This window comes from Sebastes umbrosus, chromosome 6 (genome assembly GCF_015220745.1).
Source record: "Sebastes umbrosus isolate fSebUmb1 chromosome 6, fSebUmb1.pri, whole genome shotgun sequence".
Lineage (NCBI taxonomy): Eukaryota > Metazoa > Chordata > Actinopteri > Perciformes > Sebastidae > Sebastes > Sebastes umbrosus.
Window position 1 is genome coordinate 16547172 of NC_051274.1, and position 25508 is coordinate 16572679.

The 25508-nt window shown below is 42.4% G+C and overlaps 1 protein-coding gene across 2 annotated transcripts; it reads left to right on the forward strand.

Moving 5' to 3' along the window:
* Window positions 1–3879: 3879 nt before the first annotated feature.
* Window positions 3880–25333, forward strand: zmp:0000000926 (ataxin-1-like). Of its 2 annotated transcripts, none has more exons than XM_037772747.1 (3): window positions 3880–4503; window positions 21616–23368; window positions 23616–25333. In XM_037772747.1, the coding sequence occupies exons 2-3, from the start codon at window positions 21776–21778 to the stop codon at window positions 24093–24095; spliced, it is 2073 nt and encodes a 690-aa protein (XP_037628675.1). In that variant the 5' UTR covers window positions 3880–4503; window positions 21616–21775; the 3' UTR covers window positions 24096–25333. The 2 variants fall into 2 exon arrangements, with proteins under 2 accessions (XP_037628675.1, XP_037628676.1); XM_037772748.1 differs by lacking the exon at window positions 3880–4503 and adding an exon at window positions 15166–18452.
* Window positions 25334–25508: the final 175 nt, after the last annotated feature.

Genomic DNA, 25508 nt, shown 5'->3' on the forward strand with positions numbered 1-25508 from the left:
TATCCTGTATATATACACATATATATATATATATATATACATACATATATATATATATATATATATATATACTGTAGAATCTGAAGACAAACTGTTGCAATTGTTCTTCATGCGGATGTAATTGATTTAAATATGGTCATTGTATCATATTTTTCTTGTATAATAGCAGAGGGCTGGGGGTCTGGGTGGGAGATGGTGAGCAAGCTGTCTGTATCTGTGTATTTGCAGTGTATGTTTCTATGTAATGCTGTTTTGTCTGTATGTGTTTTTTGTATTTGTGTCTATAGGACCCCCTCGAAAATGAAATGCTATATCTCAAGGGGCTATCCTATCCTTTCAATAAATTCATGTATATATATATATATATATACAGTACACATATATATACTGTATAATGAATGAGTCAGCAGTATCTTCAATGAACTTAAGAACCACAAGAAATAGGGTGATTTCTTTCACAACTCTCATTTTTGATCGTTAAACAAATTTTCACTCAGCGAGCAGATTAATGTTTTTTCCCAGTTCTATTTCCATCGGTGTTTATAGGTTGTTGTAGTGTGAATGCAGAAGTGAGAATGGGAGAGAGAGAGAAGGAGAGAGGAAATGATACTAATACGTTCGGCCCTGTGCAGCGCCTAATGATCACAAGAGCAAAAGATACACGCACGCATAATGAACACACACACACACACACACACACACCATGTGATCTCTGATTAGTGCTGTAGTCACACCCTCCCACTCTCTCTACTTGTTTGATCACAATCTCCCTCCTACTCCTGGGCTCCAGTCAAACAGAAACTTTCAAAAGATAATGCTTGCTCGACATGAAATCAGTGATGACCTTTGATGAAAAAAGTAAGACGCTTTTTTATGTGTAGTGAAAATGTTCAGCTGACGGAAAAAAAAAGAATGTCTTTTAAGCATAACAAAGTATATAGACATATAAAGCATGTATTTGAGAAGACTCAAAGGCCTAATAGCTTACATCTCTGACTAGTACCAGGCTGATTGAAAGAGAATATGATCTATGAAGGTTATAAGGCACTGATGACACTTACATTTGCGTGAAGTCGCTTATCTTTATTTTTAGAGTTATACAACCGAGCCTGATGATGCCTGTCAAAGCTCAAACATAATTAAATACAGTAATATATAACAGATGTTACACCACGGTAGCGGATGTAACTTTTTAGTACTGCACTACGTTTCCCTTAGTGCTTAAACAGAACATTTACTGACTGATATGGTGCTATTTCTTACTTTGCCTTTACTATTTTAATTGTTCTGCTTGTTATGTGTTGTTATCGTTGCAGGTGTGCCATCATGTCATCAGAAAGTTTGGGTGAATGGGATTAACTGTCTGGAAGTCTTCAGTATCCACACTTGAATTGGGCTCTCCTATGAATTGGTGATATACAGTATGTGTATAATATATATCTTTATTTTTCCAACATGTGAGCCACCATTGTGACATATTGTAGACAGGAAAGAAAGAAAAAAAGGATAAAAGGGCACACAATAAAACAAAGTACTAATTAAAAAAAATGTTAGAGACGTTAGATTTAAAAAAAGCTAATGTTCAAAATGCATAACTTTATTGATGATTAATATGATGATGATTAATGTATACCTAGAACTTCATTTATTATTTTTAAAGATAGGGTCGACGATCTTGGAAAGTTAGCGTAATTTGAAAGTAGCATCGCCTCATGAGATCCGTCTAAACCCACACACATGCACGAGCACCGCCGCATCGTAACTACTTCACAGACACAGAGAGGACCTCAACTCAACAACGCTACCTCATGACAAGTAACCGCGGCAGTGCTACTTTTGGCTGAGTTTTCTCTCTTCCATTCTCCAGTAAACTTGCGGCGGCGACATGCTTTGAGTTCAGGCTGGTGCACGCCAAGGGTAGAGTACGAGCAGGGAGGCAGGGAGGCATCTGATTGGTTCTTTCCAAGCGCACCGCGAGGCAGTGATTGGTAGACGATTTTACAGGATTACAGAAGCTACAGATGACGGTTCTTTTCCGGTCCTTTTTCAGAGCTCATAAGTAATGGGATCGCAGTCGGGGTGTAAAGACCATTTCAACCAATATAACAAATAGTGTATACTGGATAACATCGTCAACTCACCTTTAAGTAGAAATACATAAAAAAGAAAAAAGACTAGGGCTGTCAATTGATTCAAATATTGAATCACGATTAATCACATGATTGTCCATAGTTAATATTTTTGTTATCTGCTCAAAATGTACCTTAAAGGGAGATTTTTCAAGTATTTAATACTCTTAACAACATGGGAGTGGAAAAATATGCTTACTTCACGCAAATGTATATATTTATTATTAGAAATCAATTAACGACACAAAACAATGACAAATATTGTCCAGAAACCCTCACAGGTACTGCAATTAGCATTAAAAATATGCTCAAATCATAACATGGCAAAATCAAGCCCAACAGGCAACAACAGCTGTCAGTGTGTCAGTGTGCTGACTTAACTATGACTTGCCCCAAACTGCATGTGATTATCATAAAGTTGGCATGTTTGTAAAGGGGAGACTCTCAGGTACCCAGAGAACCCATTTTCATTCACATACTATATTTTAGAAATGGCCATGCCAGTTATTCTTCTCCAAAATTTAGCGTAACTTTGGAGCGTTATTTATCCTCCTTCGCGACAAGCTAGTATGACACACTAGCTTTAAAACTCGCTTGTTACAACCTAAAAATCGCAAGTTGTGTTAATGCGTTAAACAAAATTAGTGGCGGTATAACAAATTTGCGTTAACGTGTTATTATCTTTGACAGCCCTAAAGAAGACAAATCCTTATAAGTATGTATGAGTTTCTGGACAGCTGTTTCATGTGCCTCTAAGAAGCAATGTTTTACATACTTATGATCAAGTACTTATTTATTCAACATTTCCCATGCCCAGGATTCCCCGATTACAATTGCCACGACAAAAAGGGACGATAAAATGAATGACAATATTAATAGTAAAAAAAGGATAATTGCTCAATCCAGTAGGGAGGACTGTGATCAAATACAGAGTCTCACTTAATCGCAGGTCATAGATTCCTACTCCCTTTGACATGTAATGTAGAGAGATCCCAGCCACGTAAGCTGCTCATGTGACTTGGCCTGACCTGTCCTGACTCTTCCAGCTCTGGACCTGAGTCAAATGTTTTGCCCATGCACGATGACAAAGGGAAAAATACAATAGCAAAAGCACTCGCCCAGGTGTAGTGTAAGGCATCAAAAGTAAATATTTGTCAGTGAATTAGAAAATTGAGATATCAATAATGAGAGTTCAGCTTAGTTCAGACCATATTGGATATAATTTAATAATAATCTAATCTAATAGAAAAGTATAATTGTTCAAAACGCAATGACGGATATTTAAGCCTCCCTTGAGGGTTTACGTCAGGTCATCTGTGATGGGAACTGGGGCATGCAGTACAGTGAAGAGAGCATATGACTTATTGCTACACACACACACACACACACACACAGGACATCCCCATACCTCGCAGTGGTTTCAAAATAAGATGTGTGAGTGGTCTTTTGTGGTTTCATGCTTGAGAGAAAAGCACATGATGCCACTGAACGCAAATCATGATCAAGTGATTAAACCTAAAGGAGAAGTGACTACTTATGACTGTAATGAAATCCTCACATGTGTCACATTTGACCAGCTGGTGTTGAAATGTCAATACTTTGCAATTATGTTTAGTACCGTGTGCCCGACCAGCACACCTTTGCCATCATCCATGTGGGCTGCGATTGGCTGATGGGGCTAAGAGGCTGAGGTGTTGCAGCAAATAGCTGCGAGCCGTGGGCCGGTCCATTCTGCAGCTCGAGGGAGGTTAATGAGTGAAGCCGCTGGGCTATCAGCCAAACATGAGCAGCAATGCTAAGGCTCCCACAATGAGCCTGACTGTATTACCACTGAGCTCTGTCTAATTATACACTCCCAGAGAGGCAGAGAGAGAGAGAGAGAGAGAGGCAGAGCGAGAGAGAGAGAGAGAGAGTGAGAGAGAGTGTGTGAGAGAGAGGGAGCATATTAGGCAGGGGGAAGAAAAAGTTATCAAGTGTCACTGTGTGTCAGAGAGACTTACTCAGAGGGATGATTGAAGTTGTACGGGTGAGATAGAAGGTGTGTGTGTCAGTTAGAGCGAAGGAGAGAGAGGAAGAGGAGGGAAGGAGGGAAGGAGGGAAGGAGGGAGGGAGGGGGTTGGAGAGATCAAGCAAGCTGGGGAGAGAGAGAGAAAGAGAGCGCACTCACAGGGAGATAGAGGGAGAGAGAGCAAAGAGGCGTTTAGAGAGTGAGAAGGAGGAGAGGCAGGAATAGGATGAAGGAAGGGGAGGCTGAGCAGTAGAGAGGAGGAAGAGACTCGCAGTCTCAAAACTGGATATTCCTACGTGCCTGCTGCCGCCTGATGATCCAATGAGTAAACTCTCTGCTACCTGCTACGCAAAGGCACCCGGCGAGGTATGTGACCACACCGCTTCCTCCTCCTCTGAGTGTGTGTGTGTTTGTGTGTGTGTGTGTTTAGGAGAGAGGGAGCGCAGGTGTGTTGGCAACTTTGAATGAAGGGACACCGAGCTGTGAGATACAGGTTGAGGAGAGTTTCTGTAGGTGCATGTCATCCTGAGAGTGAGCTCGGTTAATTATAGGGAGAAAATATGTCTGAAATGTGTGTGTGGCGTGTGTGTGTGTGTGTGTGTGTGTGTGTGTGTGAATGAGCGTATACGCTCATGTAAATTGGCACCTGCGTGTGGGAGTGTTAGTGCGCGTGGAAGGGCATAACAGAGAGAGTGTGAACAAGAGGGAGAGGGTGACAGATCCAGAGACAAGGAGTGTGTGTGTGTGTGTGTGTGTGTGTGACGAAGACAGACAGACACACAGAGTGAGAGTGAGAGAGAGCGAGAGAGAGGAAGGTGGAGGTTCATCACTCAGCATGACGGCAGATCAGGACTTTCAGAATTAGAGCAGTGGGCTTAAATAGCCCAGGTCCAGAGATAGCCAGGGGCCCTGGAGGAGCCCGCTTAAACTAGGAGGGACACGGATACGAGACTGGCGAGGGTGGGGTTAGTCGAGCCAAGGAAAATTTGGAAAGAGATGGAACGAGGGAGGAGGAGAGAGAGAAAACAGGAGGTGCAGATGTTGTTGGTGGGGGGAAGTCTCATGCAATCAAAGGGAATATGAGCAGGTGTGCAGGTGCATCTGTAATCTAACTTCTTATTCAACCAGTGTACAAGACACATGAGGAAACTGAGAGAACTTCCAATGTCACCTTTAATTTTTAATCACAACTTCACAACACCACATGGTCAAGGACTAAATTTGTCCCGTTTCTGTTGGGAACACGGAGCTATGTTTGACTCCACCACTCGAAGCGCTCCTCGTTTCTCGCCATCCTCGACGGAGAAATACTACGCCAGTGTGCACGATTATGATTTCTGCATGTCTATTTCTGCTACAGCAGGCGCTGTCCTTCTGCTGCAGTGATACCCCATATGCTGCATATATAGGAGCGTTTCACAGGTTCAAACAGTTCTCAGCTATAGATGTCTTGAGACGTACAACATTTGTCCCCGCTGACTTAATTCACTTATTTCAATTACGGGACAAGTAGCTGGAGTGCACAGGAAGTTCTACGTGTCACTGAGAGATTGCGTCGTGAAATGCTCGTCTTGAGTGCACAATTACAAAGTGTGCCTCATATGCAAAGGAGCAATTTGTTTATGCGTCGTTTTCTGGTGTTGGATTTGTCACTATCATGTGTGGTGTAACAGTGAGCTAAGATGGGGCTCTAGCTGTAGTCAGGTCTCCTGTGTTTAATATGTGTTATATAGTAACTTAATATAAACCTGGAGCTTTGTTTTATGACTCCAGAGAAGTACCCTGATGAATGATGTAAAGATGATAAACTGAATGTAGGTATGTTTCTATGTCTCGTGGGACACAGGAAGACAACTTGTCTCTTTAGGCTGAATGACAAACACAGCATGTTCTTCTCCCATCCCATGTTTCTTAGAGTACTGTCACCCTGAAGAGCAGTACAGGCTTGTGGGAGAAGGTTGAGTGGCTGCTGGCCCTTTAAGAGGTCTATTTTTACAGGGGCACACTCATGCATGGAACGAGGCGCACAGAGGAGGCAGCGGCACACGGAGACTCTCTCTGCTCTGCCTCACTTCTGTGACTCCACACAACACATCCTATAGAGAACCGTAACCTTGTGTTATGCCTGAGTGGCTGAGAGAGAGATTCATAAAAAAAACTTGTTCAGCCCGCAGAGGAGCATGTGTTGTTGTTGTTTTTTTTTCCTCTCCAACGCAAGCTCAAACACGAAAAAAAATCATCATAACTGGAAGTTACGAGGTTTGCGCCCAACACGGAGAAATCAGTCCCCCTTTAAAGTGGATCTCTCTGAAGTCTAAAAGTGATAATGAGTGGGAGCTCGCAATAAAGACACCCTTATGCACACTGTACACAAATGTGCCAGCATTCCCACATACTTGTTTTGATATGCAGATAGCCATGAAAGAAATCTGAAAACATTCATGCCCCCTTCTTACAAACACACAATACACTTAGTTTACTTACACCCACACGCACTCCTCGAAAGAAAACGCAAAAAATGAGCACATTTCAGAACATTTTTACACAAACATTGCACTCAGAGGTGGGCATACGCACCCACGTTAAAAAAAAATTACTTATACATCCTCAATATCTGGACCTAAAATAATCTTCTCCTTACGCAATCTGCATGTTATATAATGCATGGCCTGTCATTATCACAGCGCTCCTTCACGCCCTACTGTGCCTCTCCACCTACAGCACCACACAGACAGGCAGACACACACACACACACACACACACACACACACACACCCTGCACCTTGTGTTGACAGTCATATACTCTACTCTAGCACTCTCACCCACGTTGAGTGTGTGCTCTCAAACAGCCAGCCAGTTGAGTGAAAGGGAAAGACAGAGAGTGGGTGGGGTGGAGGGGGGGACTGAAAGTGAAAGAGACAAAGAGGGAAAACTTGGAGAGTGAAGCGTACATTCACGCAGAGACTGCACATTTGCATGATTACATGGATTTGTGTATGTATGTTATATGTTAGCGCAGGGAAAATTTCCGTCTTTCATCACCTTTAAAAACCCTTTGTGGGCGCAGCAGTTTAGCATTTGCGGCTACGTAACCTCACGTAACCTCATTCGTGCATTCATTTTCTTTACCACCCTGTTCCTCTTCAGACTCTCAGATAGCAGGGAAACACTCGCCAGGGTCATTTCAGGATGTGTGATGGATAATGTCGCTCAAAGTCACACCTTTCAGTACGGGCAAACACACACTCTGCATGTCATCCTCTCACAGAACGGAAAGGGAGTCAAACACCCGCAACATTACTAAAAACTGAGCTGCCCTACCATAAACTCGTAGTGTACTTCCTTTAAAGCTTCAGTGGAGAGAATGTTTTCATCATTGGGAAAAAGGTCCACCATAACCCCTCAGCATATTGTAATTCAAGTGTTCTGAGAGAAAACTAGACTTCTGCACCTCCTCATGGCTCTGTTTTCAGGCTTTAAGAAATCTAGCCTGTGATTGGAGACTTTGGCCAATCACAGGTCATTTCAGAGAGAGCATTCCTATTGGCTGTGCTCCGGCTGGTGGGCGGTGCTTGGTATTTCCTCAACTGATCTCAACATCTAGATCTCATTTTAACAGCTAAACAGTACACTACAAGATGTTTCTGAAAACATTTTATGTGAGAAATTACAGTAACAGAATATTGATTCATATTTGATCAGCGCTGCCTAGTTTGACCGTTTGATCGGAGTTCGTGAGTGATTGACAGCTGCTCAGAGACGGCTGGCTCCAGCTCGGCTCTGATTGGTTGTTTTCCTCCGGTCTGTGAAATCTTGCAGATGCAATCAGGAGCACCGGAGGACACAGAGGAACATGAGTTTTTTTGAGATTACCTGTCTCATGCACTACTATCAGGATACAGTGACCGTTTTATATAAATAACTTTTTTTAAATCATATTTGCTCCATTTCTACCCACTAAAGCTTTAATTAATGTATATGAAAAAACTGCAGTTCACACAATTTTAGAATTATACTAAAGTAATACATCTGCTATGCGTCAACACAGGCATATAGGGCTCCACATCCGCAATTAACATATTAAGGAAACAGTATAGCAGCTCAAATGGTATAGCACAAATCTCTCCTGAGGTAAACGTGAATTAGTTCTGCGTTTACGGCGTTTTTGAATCAGTCAAGGGGACCTCCACGCCCACCGTTCCCGGATCAGCACTCTTCTCACAGTTGAAGGGTATGAGAATTGGCTCGGGAGCTCAGCCGAGGAGCCAGGAGTGTGATGAATAATCCCAAACAGAGGCAGGTGTTTGAGTACAGTTGACACTGTGCCAGACTACTTTAAGGTGACAGACACACCTGTCGGTGGGGGGTGTCCCAAGAGAGAGAGGTGCAGGAAGTGGTATTTCATAGGATGCTTTTACACTCATGCTTTAGACCCACATGCGGGTGAACTGATGTATGCGTGCAATTGTGTGTGTGCGTGCTATTGCAAACATGTAATCTGTCAGTTATCAGAGTCTATTTCTTTGCTCTTTGTGTTCGCGCGGATTGTTTTCTTTGGCCGTGACTCGCTAACCCTTGTGTATGATCAAGCAGCATGTTCTCCTCCTCCTCCACACTTCATCTACAATAGGGGTCAACGACCTTTAAACCCTGCCACCCACCACTCACACCCACAGTTTTTTCAGCCAGGCCTGCATCTCTGCCTGCCGGAGCATCAGTAGATCGGTAAACCTGCTCCCTCGTACAGACAGACCCGACGTGCACTAAACACAATATATTGCACAGTATCGGTTTTAGTATCACTGTACAGAAAGTGTAACATCTGAGACATCCTGTAGCTTATAGCATCAATAGTGTCCTGAAAGCCTGTCCTCGAGTTGTGTATTACCTTCCCTATTCATTTCCTTTTTTTTATCCTTCGCAACATTAAGCAAAACATCTTTCTCTAATTCAATTTGACTGCTTTTTTTTTGTGATAATTATTAGCAGAGTCTATCAAATAGCCGCGTGATAAAGGTTCTCACTCAAGTGGGACTCTCCCTATTTTAATTGTGAAAGCACGCATTAAGCCCACTCAATCCTATTTCAATATAATTTGCAGCACCCTCTATAACAAACAGCATAAGCCGCGTGTTGAGTAAATGAGTGTGTGTGGCTGGGCAGCAGATTTGGTGTGGGAGGGGTTGTAGAGCAATAGCAATAATGGCAGTGTATAGCAATGTTGCCTTGAATACCGGCAGTGATAAAGGTACTCCAGACAATATCTGTGAAGCCAGTCTAGACAGTCTCTCTGAAAATGAAGGGCACTTGAGCTGCCAACGTGAGACCTGGCCATGCTCTCTCAGCGGAGAAGTCATCACCATGTTTGCTTACAGCTTGCTGACATTTTGCTGCTAAGCTACAGAACCAACAGAAAAACCCAGTTTGACAGTCAGTCGCAGTCAGGGGACAGCGCCAAAAACAATAAATCTTTGGAATGAAAAGTAATCCCCCTCCTCTTTCACACACACACACACATTGCCCTATCTCTTTCAAGCTGTTTCTACCCCATCAGACTTTCTTCTCGCTCTCTTTCTCTCTCTCTCTCTCTCCTCTTCCCTCAACCTCCCTTGTAAGCTACTGATCTCATAGCGTGAGTACTACTCGCATCAAGGGCTCTGAGTTGGGCTAATCATGTCACAAACTAGAGAAGGACTGCTATCTGTGAGCCAGTGAAGTTGGTAAACTAGTTAAGAATGGAAATACAAAAGCGTGATTGTACATCAGCAGCATAATGTGGCATCACTACAGTTCCCTAAGAATATCTGTCAATTTACCAACCTGGCGCATTTGTTGTTTTTGTCATGTTTTTTTTGTTTTTTTTTACATCTTTGTGATGCATATGATGCCAACAAATTGAAACCAAGATCATCTCTTTGTGGTTGAAAATGTAGCTTGTGCAGATGGCCAGCCCGTTCTCTTGCTTTGTGATGCCCCTCGACGTGTGTTAGCAATGCACAAGGCACGCTTTGGCGTCTGTGAGAGACGCACCGGGCTTTAAAGTAACTACAATGTAAACTCATACACGCCAGTATCAAACACTTGAGAGAAAGTGGTCGGAGAGTGTGGTAAAGTAATTTAAAGAGCGGAAAAAAATGCAGGGCAGGTGGTAGGTCTGGGCAATATGACGATATATATCGTCAAAATGATATAAAAATGTCTATCGTATATCGTTTGATAGTGATAGAGGTTAGGTCTATATTTAATTATTTTTTCTCTACAATTTTACTTAAAACTGTTATGTTCATTTTGTCCTCAAGTTTTTAAAATTAATTTGAATTACTTAAAATACTCCATACTTTTCATTTGTCAGGTATTTCCTTCACACAGGAGTATACAAAAATAGGCTTTACCATGTGGTTATTTCGTATAGACTATTTATTTATTGAATCACCAGAAAACATGCTATGTAAGGGATAATGTACAGCGAGACAGTCATTGTTGTGAAAGAATCCCTGACAGGGCGATGCTGCATCGCACCAGCCGCAGCACAGACAATATTCTTTCACAACAATAACCTGCTCGCTGTACATTATCCCACTTATTACACGGCTACATACTTAAGAAATCAATATTTTGACACAAAAACCGTCCGCCAGAGTACCACATCAGAACTGTGCCCATAGCAACGGTCTGCTATACATAGCATCAGTCTGCTATACATAGCAACGGTCTGTTATAGAGGAATTGGAGACATTAGAATGCCGTGATTGACCAATCAGAATTGAGTATTCAACACAGCTGTGTAATAAATTGTGATATATATCATTATTGAGATATGAAATGATCTATATCGTGATAGAAGATTTTGGCCATATTGCCCAGCCCTAGCAGGTGGGAGGGGTGGCAGCCAACAAACACAAAGCTTTCATCCAGGAGACCGCAGTTTGCGTCCTGTGTGAAACCAACAACGTGTCGTTTGTCTTTGTGTTCACAAAGTTAAGTTTCACTTCCACTTTACAAATGTAGTAATTTTAAGCCAAACCATGATGTTTTTCCCAAACGTAACTAAGTGGGTTTTTTTCCTGAACCTAAGCAAGTGTTTTTGTTTGAATTCACACCACTATATCCAGCTGTTTACTGCAACAGTAGTTTGATGTTGTGGGATACTCAATGCATTAGAAAGTGACACCAAAGGGTCCTGAAAAAAGCGTCACTATGTGACGAGTGGAAAATTGCAAAAATGGGAGTTTCCCATCAGTAGACACTTAAATGTCAATGAACAACAACTTAACACCCTCCTAAGAAAATGTCAGCCACAAGGTTTGCAGAGTATCTGTCAATTGTTCCACTTGTTCCCTGCTGACCTCTGCGTTCTCACTGGTATGAGCAGTATGTGTGCATTCACAGAGGAAGAGAGACAGAGGAACACTGCAGTAGTCTGCCGTGGTCAGATGAAGAGGAGAGCGAGGCGCAGGAATTTTTGCTTCTGCTGACTGGCTGACCTGCATGTAATTAGTCAAGTCATATTTTTAACTGATATTGCGTAAAAGCCAGCTTAAGGAGCCATAGCTGCCCTATTTATACCCAAGGGGCTAATGGCCTGTACCACTACACAGGGGGGATTTCCTCCCAGAACTATACTAAGCCTTCGTTAGGCCGTACCAGTTGGGATTCACAGGGATTAACCCAGCAATACATTACAGGCGTCACCATCTAGTCTGAATCACTCACACTGCTCCGCTCTCCTCCAATCAGCTCTCGTCTTGTCAGTGTTTAGCATACTCTGTTTACAACTTTAGAAGGCGGTATATTCTGGTGATTTTTGCTGCACGACACCGTTGTTCTTATTCTTCATCAAAAAACAGCCGATATTGTGATCAGTTTGTGCCGAGGGGGAAAGTGTGCAAGTCTGTCATGAGTGAGCACATTTCAACAAAGAGTCAGTCTTAGAGTGAGTGTTTGCGTGCAGCGCTGCTGGCTCATCCTGTTGAAGAATGGGTCAGGGCGCTGAAGGCTGACCTGGCCTTTTGCCCAATAAGCTATGCCCCGTATCACCCTGTCCTTTTATCAGCTTAGCCAGGCTCCTTGTGGAGTAAGCCACCACACACACGGCTAGTAGTACTCCACTCCTCCCCTCACCACCTCCTCCCGCCATCACTGTCTCCAACTCTATCCATCTATCTATCTATCTATCTATCTATCTATCTATTAGAGCTGTCCCAAATACAACTTTTTGGGCTTCAAAGCTTCAGTGAGAAATATTGGAAGGTATTTGAAGCTTTGGGACACACATGGGATACACACACATGCCTCTACACATAACATACAACAATATACTGTATGTCTGAGAATAACTAACAATGACTAATGTTAAATATGAATAATGAATAATGAATAATAAATAATGAATAATGCGGTGGGATTATTCCTTATTTCATGGGCTTTTGGGGATTTATATGTTATTATTACACATATATATATATATATATATATATATACATATATATTTATATAAAAAACAAAACAAAAAAAGCATTCGAATACTGATGTCAACGGTCGAAGCGGTGAAAAGAGTACTAGAATATTATAATGTACTTGTGTAAAAAAACTGAACATCTTTAGGTCACAAAATAAATTGCATTAAATGTCAACTTATACCCAAGTGGAACAATATCAAAGACAGCTTCTGTCCAAACCAACAGACGGGCATTCTGCAGTCTGTGCATACCACAAATTATTATTAATTATTTAATAAATATACAACAGCCTTTCTCAGTATATAGCCTCACAATAATAACCAGAAAAAGAGACAAAGCTTAGACAATTAAACAACAAAATGATCAACTATAAATTAAACGAGCTATAATGGACACAATGGCGCCTTAAAACTTCTTTTAGAATCAACAGCAGAATAAAAACATCAACACCAAAACAGACTAACCATGTAAACAACAGAAGCTCCACTTATTCAATTCAATTCAATTCAATTTGCTTTATTGGCAAGACTGTCAGGTGAACAATATTGCCAAAGCATTCAATTCAATAATAAATAAAAATAAAAAAGAACAAAATTAAAACAAAAACATATATATACAATTCATTAAGCAAATTACAATATGTAGATATTTAAAAAGAACATGCATGTAAATGGAATAAAACAATAAAGAAGTAATTAATGTTTGTTGTGTCTATAAAACAAACAAACAAATAAAAAACAATTAATAACAATATATTGCAATACCAAAGGATAAATGTAAAAAACATTATTACAGCAAAGGAGAGATAACTCAGTTTCTTGCACACTACTTTGCGAGGCAACTAATTGGTTGTTGATTTTCTCACCTGGAGAGTCCAGTCAGGTGTGTTGTTGGTACTCTCACCTGTCTGAGCGTCTTGTTGTTAGCATGGTAGCCAGCTTTCCCGAGCACTTAACTTGTGTCAATTATTAAGAAAGATGCAACATTTTTTAACTATGCCGACATACAATAATGCTAATTTTAACCACACGCTCTGTGTGACCCGTCATTTGATTGTTTCTTGAAGTGACACCGGCCTGTGACGTCGGCATAAACAAACATTTGTGACGTCATCATTTCCGGAATGTAGATCTGCTGCCCTCCTGCGGCAGCACACGCACCTGCAGCCTCTGCTCTGCTGTACAGTAGCTGCTGATTTATCTCAAGATTCAACATTCAAGCCCTTTATTGTCATTGTGTAGTACAACAAAATTACATCTGTGACAATACCATTGGTGCTAAAATAGATAATACAATAAAAAAAGAGATAAAAAAGAATACAATATGTATATTGATGAGATGACAGTTTTGTCAGATAATTATATAATTGTTGCACAGCATCATATAATTATTGCACAGAGTGATCAGCATATGTTATTGCACATATCCTAATTTCTTCTGTTTCATTCTCACACAAGTTTATCAGAGTTTACCAGGACATTTTCATGTGACTTTTTGCTTGACTTGAAATGCAGCAAAGTACAATAATTGTTAGGGCTGTAACGGTATACCGGTATCAAGTCTGGCGTGCATTTACAGTATATGGTTATTGTTAAAAATCATAGGACATTATTTTAAAAGCTCACAGCTGTTAAATTTAATTTAGTAGTTAATTATATGCTATAATGCTGCTAACATGTAAACTGACATGCTTTAGTTATATAACATAGTATAGTTACATGCTATTCTTATTATTCATAATAATAGTAATAATAATAATAAAAAATAGTGTAATACCTTACACCGTGAAACTGTGATATTTTCTGAGATGGTTATCGTACCGTGAAAATCTCATACTGTTACAACTCTACGATAAATAGGCCTAGAAATTAAGTAGAAGTAAAATTCCTAGGCCTGTCAATGGATTAAAATATTTAATCAAGATTAATCGCATGATTGTCCATAGTTAATTGCGATTAATCGCAAATTTCTTCATCTGTTCAAAATGTACCTTAAAGGGTGATTTGTCAAGTATTTAATACTCTTACCAACATGGGAGTGGGCAAAAATGCTTTATTGTTTTATTTATTTAGTTATTATTACTTTTTTGTAATTTGCTTTATGTATATATTTATTACAAAACAAAACAATGACAAATATCGTCCAGAAACCCTCACAGATACTGCATTTAGCATAAAAATATGCTCAAATCATAACATGGCAAACTCAAGGCCAACAGGCAACAACAGCTGTCAGTGTGAACTGCATGTGATTATCATAACGTGGGCATGTCTGTAAAGGGGAGACTCGTGGGTAACCAGAGAACCCATTTTCATTTACATATGTTGAGGTCAGAGGTCAAGGGACAACTTTGAAAATGGCTATGACAGTTTTCCTTGTCAAAATGTATCGCAAGTTTGGGGTGTTATTTAACCTCTTTCAAGACCAGCTAGTATAACATGGTACCAATGGATTCTTGAGGTTTTGTAGTTTCATATGATACCAGTATCTTCACTCTAGTTTTAAAGATTGATTGCGTTAATGCGTTAAAGAAATTAGTGGCGTTAAAACAAATTTGCGTTAATGCGTCATTATCGCGTTAACTTTGACAGCCATAAAATTAAGCAATAAACAAGTACACAAAAAAACGACTTTGTTACTGTAACGAGAGTAAATGTAATTCTTTACTTGCAGCCCTGTCCTCCACCAGCCACCCTCCTCTCCTCTACTCTCCCCTCTGTTCAGATCTGTTACATTCAGCAACAAATTTCTGCTGCATCAGGCGTCCATCATAGATCCCCCACTCAGCCTGAAACGTGATCAGACACCCCATACGAGGCTACGCACGAGGAAGGGAGGAGAAAAAAAGCAAAATGGCGTTTTGATTGCAAAAAAAACAAGAAGCTAAGATGGTTAAATGTTCAATAGACGCTGCTGAGGAGAGGGAGGGAATCCGCTCTCTAAAGTCTCACCTGTAGCGCGTGTCTTTGACCCCTTTTTTGATTTGTTGTGTGTAGTGTGACTCATCTGACCTTTCTTGTCTCGGCCTGACCCTGTGTTGGTTTGTGTGTGTGTGTGATGGACAGATTAAATAGTGCAAAGCCAAAGAGAGGGGGAGAGAGACAGAAAGTAACAGCAAGCATGAGATGGAGAAAGAGTGCACTCTCAGTGGTGCCACAAATGATTGACAACACAGCGTGCTCACAACTCACTGTGTATTTGCTCGTGTTGATGTCTGCCTGTCTACGTGTGTGTGTGCATGTTCAATATGCTAAATATCAAAGTGTGCATGCACAAGTAGAGCACAACAGTCATTTCTATGTCTCTATATTGTAGTAAACAGCCTTTGATGAGCCCGATCCTTGCTCTATTTCCTCCTCTTTCACTATGACTGGACTATTATGTGTAAATTTATATCAAACACTCACTACAGTAGTTATATGATTTATGTAGAATTATTGTTATTAGCACTAAAATGCTGATCACGGCGCAGAGGTGTCAATGATATTTAGAAGGAAATTATATTTTACTTGCTTCAAACCTTTCATTTATTTCCTTTTTATATTAAAAATGCAAACTATGATTTTTCACTAATTGGCAATCTTGAGTTTAAATTGTTTTGTTTTTTTATCTTGTATAATTATGTGTTGGATATTTGCCAAGTCAACCCTGACACCTTATGATCAATGGGTTTCTTTGTGTAATATACTCAAGGAAACATGTTATTGACATTTTTATTTTTACATGCTATCAACTGTACATTGAAATTAATGTTTTTTAATCTTTAAAATAAACTAAATACATTGAAATGAACAACTTCCTGTGTGTAAACCAGCTTTAATAAATAAGAAACCTACAATCCTTGGCCTTTTGATAATTTTCACTGATTATGAATTCATCTTTTTCAGATTTTTTTTCTAATTTATATATTGCCTTAAAATTAGATAGTGCTGTTACCTTTGTTTTCCATTAACAAAACCAAGTGGCCACACTATCAAAAGAAAAATCTCACATGATTGTTAAATCTCAATCCAAAAATGCTCCAAAATGAGAAATTCTGTATCTTTACTCTTTTAATTGTGATACTTGTAATGAACCCACACAAATACAGCAGAATACCAGAGCAGACAGCACTTGTGCCCACACAACCTCATTTTCAAACAGCATTCACTTCAAATAAAAGTAATTTTCTCCTAAATGTCAGAGGAGACTTTCTTGGCAATTGTCACCTCGCAGAGGATGTTTCAGCGTGGCCTTCGAGCTGATGTGTCTGCACACACACATCCAAATCTGATTAGCTTTCCACTCTATTGAGGTTGAGAAGTTAGACAAGGTTAACCTCTAATTCCCAAACACTGGCGGATACAAGTCTGCTCTGCGGTTGAAAGGCTGGAGTGCTCCATAGAAATAAATAACATAAATATTGCTCTTTACAATTCAACACCAATAATGATTTGATTGCTTCATTAAATCCTATTTCCCCCCTGTGCTCCAATTTATGTTTCCGTGCCTTTATTGCATTTCATAATTAACATAAGCTTGTTTGAACTGAGGCTTGGCCCTGTTTCTTTGATGAGGAGCCGACGGGGTTGTAGAGTTGCATTTTCAACCTTGTGTCTGTTTATTATTTTGTAAAAAGGTTTCCGTACTGACAAGTTTCTGATTTCTCGCCGTGAATGAGCTCCACCGCTCTCGCCAATTCACTCCTAATAAGCCATACCAGCCATACCAGCACACTTCACATTGCACTGACTGAATCACTGAGGCAAATCATTCAGAGCTCTCCTGCGGTGCTCCTGTTAGCGTATGAGCGCGAGAGTGTGTGTGTATGTGTGTGTGTGTGCGTGTGTGTGTGTGTGTGTGTGCGTGCATATGAAGTCAAATCAAATTTATTCATAAAAGCTCTTTTAACAACAGGTTCGTCACCAAGTGCTCTGATGAGAACAAAGGACGTGAATTCAGATAAACACAAAAGACAAGTCTAGCGTGTGTGTGTGTGTGTGTGTGTGTGCGTGTGTGTGTGTGTGCGTGTGTGTGTGTGTGTGTGTGTGAGGTTTAGTTTTGAGTCAGAGGCAGCAGCAAAAGCCTATAAGTCTGAGAGTGTGTGTAGGATGAACCTCCTACCACGTCCCTCCCTGTCTCTCATCAACTGTCTCTCTGCCTCCCCCCCATCCCTCCCTCTCTTTTATGTGCCAACATGTCCTCAGAAATATAAATTAATGATTTCATGTCTGACTTTTCATGTTAAAAGATACATTAAACTGGTAAAAACCTGAGCAGAAAGCATACCTTCAGACAGCACAAAGGCAGCATATAGTCAACATATACTGCCCAATATATAATCTGTACGTGCTGCATCCTTGACTGTTTGTGTGTGTACATTTGTGTGTGTGTGTGTGTATCTATGTGTGTGTATGTATGTTTGTATCCCTCACTGTGATTAAAGCAAGTGGGCGGCAGCAGCAACTGGTCTGCCTGTGTGGCTCTGCATAGCAGACATGTTTCTCACTGCTAGATATTACTCATTTCCTCAGCCCTTTGCACACACAAGCACACACACACACAGTCACACACACTCTTGACACGCACACAGTCACACACACACACAACAGACACAGAGACGGATAGCTAGGCTCTCAGTTCTTTCCCTCAGTTTGGTGGGCTCGCTGCTGTTATTTCATGCACACACACAGAGAGATCAGAGGCAGTGTGTAGCTGGAGGCTGCTGATATCCGCGGGTGTTGTAACTTGCGGCAGTGCCGTGGAGTAGCAGTTGTGTAGAACACAGTGAGGAGCTGAGGAGTGGGTTGACCCTTCTGGGAGGACTGGAATATGAATGACTGCCAAGACTGGGACGTCTGCTCAGCCCGCACTAAGGTCAGTCTCACGTCACATCTCAACTAGTGTACCAAACTCCCATCAACCTGTCTGCCTGCTCCCACGTTCTCTAACCGCTCTTTTTGGATTAAAAAGACTTCTTTTCTGTTGCAATTTGCACTGCAACGGATGTTTTATTTGATTGCAAAATAGGAAAAAATAGACTAATATTGTGTAGTTCTGTTTTTTTTTGAGGAGTCAAGAGTGACATTTCCTGAGAAATGCATGTAGAGAAAAGGCGGGATGAGGTGGAGCGGTGCAAATAGATATGTCACATGTGAGAAAGTTGAAGAATGTAAGCATTTTAATATGAACAAACAAACTGTTTCAGACAGTTTCTATTTGTATCAGCTTTAAGCAAAAAAAAAAACAACTTTATGGATAAATTGCATTTATGTTATAAATATTACATAGCAAATCAAAAGTCTTGAGGCGTATTTCACTGGAAGGATAATTATGCCTGTGATCTGTCAGACGTTATATATGTAAATGCAACGAGCGCAGCAGCTCCAGATAAACTCCAGCTCTCTGTCTGCACAGTGTAGGAGTATTCTGTTAGAAGACATTTCTCTGCAAACTCCTCCACATGCACAATTGTGCTCTTTGTTTTCTTGTACTTTTTTTTTTTTTTTTTGGCAAGTTTACATTAGGTCTATTTTGACAGCCTTTTTCATAAGGGCTGTCGAAATGACAAGGGAGTCATTTGAGGACAAATACCGAAACCAGATATTTTCTTTTTTTTAATGTAAGAAGTCTGGATTCTAGACAAGTTGTTGTGCAGCCGAAGTAGAGCAGAAGTGAAAATGTCATAATACGGTGAATACGGTGTGTAACTTGAAAGTTCTTTTGGGGATGGCATGTGGGAAAGTATTGATATTGCTTATTCTCTTCTCGTTTTAATTGTCAAAATTTAATTTTGATAATTAATAGTAGTTTTTCTCTTTCTAATCAGTTATTAAATTGCTGGTACTGATGCTATGTTACTCTCGTGATATTAACTGGTTGTCACTAGAGCTGCAATGATTAATTGATCAATCGATTAGTTGTCAACTATTAAATTAATCAATAACTATTTTGATAACTGATTAATCAGTTTGAGTAATTTTTTTTTTAAAGAAAAAAAAGTCTAAATTCTCTGATTCCAGCTTCTTAAATGTGAATATTTTCTGGTTTCTTTACTCCTCTATGACAGTTAACTGAATATCTTTGAGTTGTGGACAAAACAAAACATTTGAAGACGTCATCTTGGGCTTTGGGAAACACTGATAGACATTTCTCACCATTTTCTGACATTTAATAGACCAAACAACTAATCGATTAATCAAGAAAAATAATTGAAAGATTAATCGACAATAAAAATTAATCGTAGGTTGCAGCCCTAGTTGTCACATTTAATAGATACAGAAATATGCAGCATAATTAATTTGAGGAAAAAACTGATTATTCTAGGAAGCATACTGATGGAAAAATATAAATGAAGATGTGTATGGATTACGGAAGGAAAGATTTAGGGTTGTTGCTGCCGTCTGAAGGCATTTCATCTCAAGATAACTATTTACATGAACCCAAAAGGTCACTGGGTGTTTTCAGGCTGCAGAAGGCCATGTTATCTTTCAGCTGAACTGAAAATACGTCACTTAAATTGGACTTACATAACAACAGCAACATGTTTGTTGACCTAACAGCTCGTCACAAACATTTCCCACGTTCTCCTCCATCACACCCGTCCTGTCAGTGTCTGGGACAATAAAAATCCCCCTCCTCTCACCACCCAGTTTGCAGCTTTCCACTCAGATGCACAAACAGCTTGCTCCACTCCAACACTTATTCTGTTTTTGGACCAAGTCACTTGATGAGCAACAGTTTACCCGCCTCTCCCATGGAGTATCCCCATCTAACCTCTTTCCGCCGAGTGGATGTGTGTGCGCGCGTGTGTGGACACAGTTGCCATGGTGACAGGATGGTGAGACGGCAGGGAGTTGTTAGGCTGTTGAGACAGACTTGCGGGTGAGCGCGGGGCTGAGTGGCAGCACGGTGCTGTGGTGTTGTGGCGGCGGCGGGAGCAGCGATGGCGGTGGAGGTGGTGGTGGTGGTGGTGGAGGGAACAGCTGGGCTAGCGGGCGCGCGGCAACCATCACTTCAAAAGAGCTCATTTAAAACGTTTGGAGAAGAATTAGTAGAGCTCCCCCGCACTTCTCACTGAATGAAACAAGGCTGCAAAATCTCTGACACATTTGAGGACTCGAACACAAACACACACGCACACAGAGACCTAAACAAATAAACACATTCACACATTTCTACCAGGAAAAAAAAAAAAATTACACATGCACACAAACATGGCACACACACAGACAATCACACACATTTCCCCACACCCCTGCTGTGACACATAATTAATATGCAAAGACACATATCCTGTATCCACAACAACTGGTGGTAATATCAACAGTGTTTCTGTCAGCTTTCGGGTGGGTGGTGACCAGCTTTGCCTATCACTGGGGGAGTAAGTACAGCCGCCTGAGGGAGTATTTGTGTGTCTGATGCTGCCCGCGTGTGTGTGTGTGTCTGAAAGAGAAGGGGTGGGGGTGCTAGTAGTAAGCTCACACAGAATACAGAGAACACCCTAGGGTGTCGTGGGGGTGGTTCATGAAAGTGGTACAAAAACATATCTACATATTCCAATCATCCCCCGAGAGTCAGAGATGAAAACTCTCCTGCTGTGAGCGCTCTATGTGTGTTTGTGTGTGTGTGTGTGTGTGTGCGTTACACACATATATACTGCTCTGCCTCTGAACTTCATTGGCTGCAGAATGTATTTTTAGTCCACATGTGGGAGTAATGTGTTTGAATGAAGCGAGTAAGTTGGGTAGTTTCAGTCCCACCGCAGTGCACATAGGTAATGACTAATTAGTGACAGCTATCAGAAAGCTTTCTAACCTTTTTAAAGTATAACAGGGAGTCACTGGCTGATTTCTCGCCATCTGTCTGATGCAGCTGAATGTTTGTTTGCACGTCTGACCGGAATGACAGCGAAACTACAACTGATGCCAGGACCTGACAGACTGACAGTCCTTTCTTTGTGTTCATGCGTAATCTCTCTTTCTTCTGTCCCTCCTTTTTTAACTCTCTTGTCTCTGTCCTCTTTCATCCCCCTCTCCAGGTGAGTGGCGCTTCAGTACAAACGAACCAACAGTGATCTGACAGTGATGCTGTGTAGCAGCCTTCCCTTCTGTCTGCGCCCCCCGTTCTCCCGCGAAGCCCATGTGACCTAGCCTACACCCGCACACAGGGGGCCCCCCAGTGCCCGCTGGAGCCCACCCATGAATCCCAGCCCCGACCGCGGCAAAGAGTGCCTCCCTCCAAAGAAGAGGGAGTCTCGGCAAGGATCGGCGGAACACCACATCCCTCTGGACGACTTCAAACCCCCGGTGCCTCTCCGGAGTCGGTCCAGCGCTGGGGGAGGGGAGGGAGGCAGGGAGGCCGGTGACAGGGAGCGAGCTCTGATTAACCCAAACCCTCATCTCCTACATACTCCTCCACCTCTTCCTGCTCCAGCGCCAGGCCTCCCCCTGCCCCTACCATGGCACCTGAGCTACTCTCCCTCTGTCTCTCTCCCCCTTTTCCCGGGGCAAGTCGGCGACAGGAGGGGTTCATTGTCTCCCGCCTGGAGAGATGATCCTCTCCCCTCACCCATGCCGCACCACTCCAGGTGGCTCAGAGGGGACGGGCCCCACTCCTTGCCGCCTTCCCCATCCTCCTCCTCCGCCTCCTCCTTCAAGACTCCCTTCCCGGCCGATTCTAGGGAGATATGGTCCTACATCAACAGTGGCCGGCGAGACAACAGCTCCTCTCTCTTCTCCCCGTCGTACTTGTTTAGCCACCACTCTCTCTACCCTCAAGATCCGAGCTTTGTCGAAGCCAGACACAGATACCTGAGCAAGAGGCCCAACGGCCTGGATGGTCAAGGCAGCAGGACTGCCTCAATCTCCAGGCCTCTGCTCACAGGTGAATACGGGAACGACAGCAGCAGAACCAGGCTGGACATCAGTCCGCACAGCTCCCACACCAACGGTGGACGGAGACAGCAGGAGGATCTAATATCCCGCGTCCATTCTGGGGGGGCGTTTCTGCCAGACTCTCAAGCTCAGGAGGGCCCTGAGCCACATTCCTCGCTGCAGGACAGACATGGGATAGTTAAGAACAGCTTACTCTCCTCCAGTCCCCATCCCCTCGGACCAGTCCCCAGGGCAGGTAGAGGGGGACTATTGGACTCCCTAGGGGTCACACCAGCTGAAGCCCAGATCTACTACTCCTTGGGATCGGTGTGCCACCCCAGCCCTCAGGTCCAGGCCTACCCGCTCTACAGCCCCTCAGGAACAGCTCTGTACAACCTGCACAGGGAGCCAGGACCCAGGCAGCACAATCTAAGGAACTCGTCACACTCACCCCTGGGTCTGCCGAACAGCCATGACAGGTCACAAAGAGACCGGGACAGAGACCAAGAAAACAGAGAAAGAGACAAACTCCTACAAAGGGACAGGGAGCGAGTTAAAGACAAAGAGAAGCACCTACAACACGACAAAGACCAAGAAAGAGACAGTGAGCGCGAGAGACGACGGGACAGAGAACGAGACAGAGGGAGGGAGTCGTCTCCTTCTCAGCTTCACACCTCGCCCCCGGCCCTTCACCCACCTACCCCTGCGCTCCTACCTCACTTCACCAAGGGTTCTCTGATCGAGTTGGCCAGCGGTCGATTGAAGCGGGTGGAGGAGCTGCGGACCGAGGACTTCCTGAGGAGCGCAGACACCTCCCCAGAGTTCCACCTCAGCACCTGCACCGTGCTGCTGATTTCCCCCAGCAGCGCACAGGGCTTCAGTCACCTGCAGGTCCACCTCACAGACCGCAACACTCAGGTCAGCTTTCTCTCTAGATTCTTACACTTGAGTAGCAGATATGTACATTAAAGCATAATCAGGAATCATTTCATGAATAACTGCATGACAAGATGAGTGCAAATCAGTCACAGAGTAGCCTGCAGATGTTTTTATCAGTTTAACTGCTTACGCTGATTACACTTCAAAGTCAGATTGTGGTGATAATGAGTGAAAGACATGAGAGACCTCTTGGTTGAGTGTGTAACAATGTTGTGGTTTTGTGTAGGAGTTACTGAAGGTCTTGGTGGAGTATCCGTTCTTTGTGCAGGACCGAGGCTGGTCTTCTTGCTGCCCCCAGAGAACCACACAGCTGTACGGCCTGCCCTGCCGCCAGCTCATGGAGGGGGACGTCTGCCTGGCTCTCACGCCGACTCCCACCCAAACCCACCGGACACACACGCGCACCGGCTCCAGGGCCCATCGCACGCAACTCTCCTCCAGGGCTGCAGTAGAAGCCTCGCACAGGGAGGAGATGCCACCTCCACCTCCTCCTCCCCCTCTTCCTCACCACCACCCGCCTCCTCCTACTACTACCGCGCCGACCCCTCCACGCGCTCTGGCTGCAGAGCCTCCTCCTGCTCAGGAGCAGCAGCAGCAGCGTCCACGCAAACGGCGCTGGTCTGCCCCGGATACACTTCCCTCAACCGGAACTGATGAAAGCCTCCTGGATTTACCTCATGGCTCCAAGCTGATGAAGTGGCAGTAAAAACTTTTGGAAATGCACACATGCACACACACATATAAGCACATACACACCCTCCTTGTCTCTGTTGCACCCACCAAGACAAACAATGGAGAGACCTCAAGGTAGGGTTGCAGGGAAGGAATAAAAAAACGCAATTTACGGGTGTCCACACTGCTTCCCCCAAATATTAACCTAGTCCTCCTTAGTCTGGCCCTCGTTGCACCCTCCTTTCCTTTCCCTTCCCTTCCCTTCCTTTCCTTCCCTCAACCTTACTTAGCACAGACCTGAAAGGAGCAGCAGCTGGATGATCTCTGGACGGCTCCTTACAGACACACTGAAGACATTTAGTGAGACAATCAAGCACTTGTCTGTGTTCACTCTGTTTTTGTAATGGTTGTCCCACACACCTACTTACTGACAGTGTTTTCTGCAGGGTATCGATTTTCAATCAGTGTTAATGAAAGTAAACGCTATTGAAGAAGTGCAGATATATATGAACAAAAAGTTGACTATATATATTACATTACAGATGTTATATACAGTAAATATGCTAAACAGATTTAATGCAATCCTCTCTGTCAATTTTGCAATGCATTTTTTTTTCTTGCTTCTGAGCCGACGTCTACATGTCGGCCTGGGCAGGCAAGGTGAATGTATGAGCAACTCTTCGCCTTTTTTTATTCTCATCACTGGGAGTCATTTCAAATGATTGATTGTTCGTCAAGGCATTACCTCCAATATGTTCTTAACATTATCTCTGAGAAAGGGAGAACACTAATGAAAACCGCGTAACAGACAATCCCACCCACACAGACAGGTCTGTGCCACATCGCCTCGACACTCATGGTGTTTTTTCCATTAAAGACTGAATGATGGAAAGAGTAAAAAAGTGCAGTATGGCTGAAGAGTAATGGTGCTAATAACACGTTGGAACATGATGCTTTGTGAATACTCTTGACCCCCCGTGTACTGTACGCTTCTGTTCCCATCTCGTTTTTTTTACGTACTGTATTTGTTTGAAGGCAGGGAAAACGATGAAAGTATTTTAAACTCAGATACGGGTATCTCCTCTGATTCAGCACACAATCTCACTTTAGTTTTTGTGTTTTGTTTTTTATTTTATTTTCAAAAAGAAAACTCTTACCTGTTGATTTTTCTTTTTAAATGTTATAGCTACAAAAAATGTATATTTTTAAAAATTGTGAATCTGTTATATGATGTTCGCTAGAAATAAAGGAAAAAAAGCTTTATAGATTTAATTAAAGGTGTGAATTTATTCTCTGCATGTGTTGTTAAGTACTATAAATTATCATTTAATACAGATGTTTAATATGAGGTTAACAATATATACAGGCACATTTTTTATATTAATAGAATGTTATCATGGTATTGGGTGAAAAAAGATGTTTGCTTTATCAATAGCTGATAACTCGT

What these genes read in the sequence shown, in the direction of transcription:
- zmp:0000000926 (XM_037772747.1), top strand. Translation starts at nt 21,776, where the DNA reads ATGAATCCCAGCCCCGACCGCGGCAAAGAGTGCCTCCCTCCAAAGAAG. An exon ending in TCACAGACCGCAACACTCAG is followed by an intron (nt 23,369 to 23,615) that starts GTCAGCTTTCTC and finishes GGTTTTGTGTAG; the next exon opens with GAGTTACTGAAGGTCTTGGT.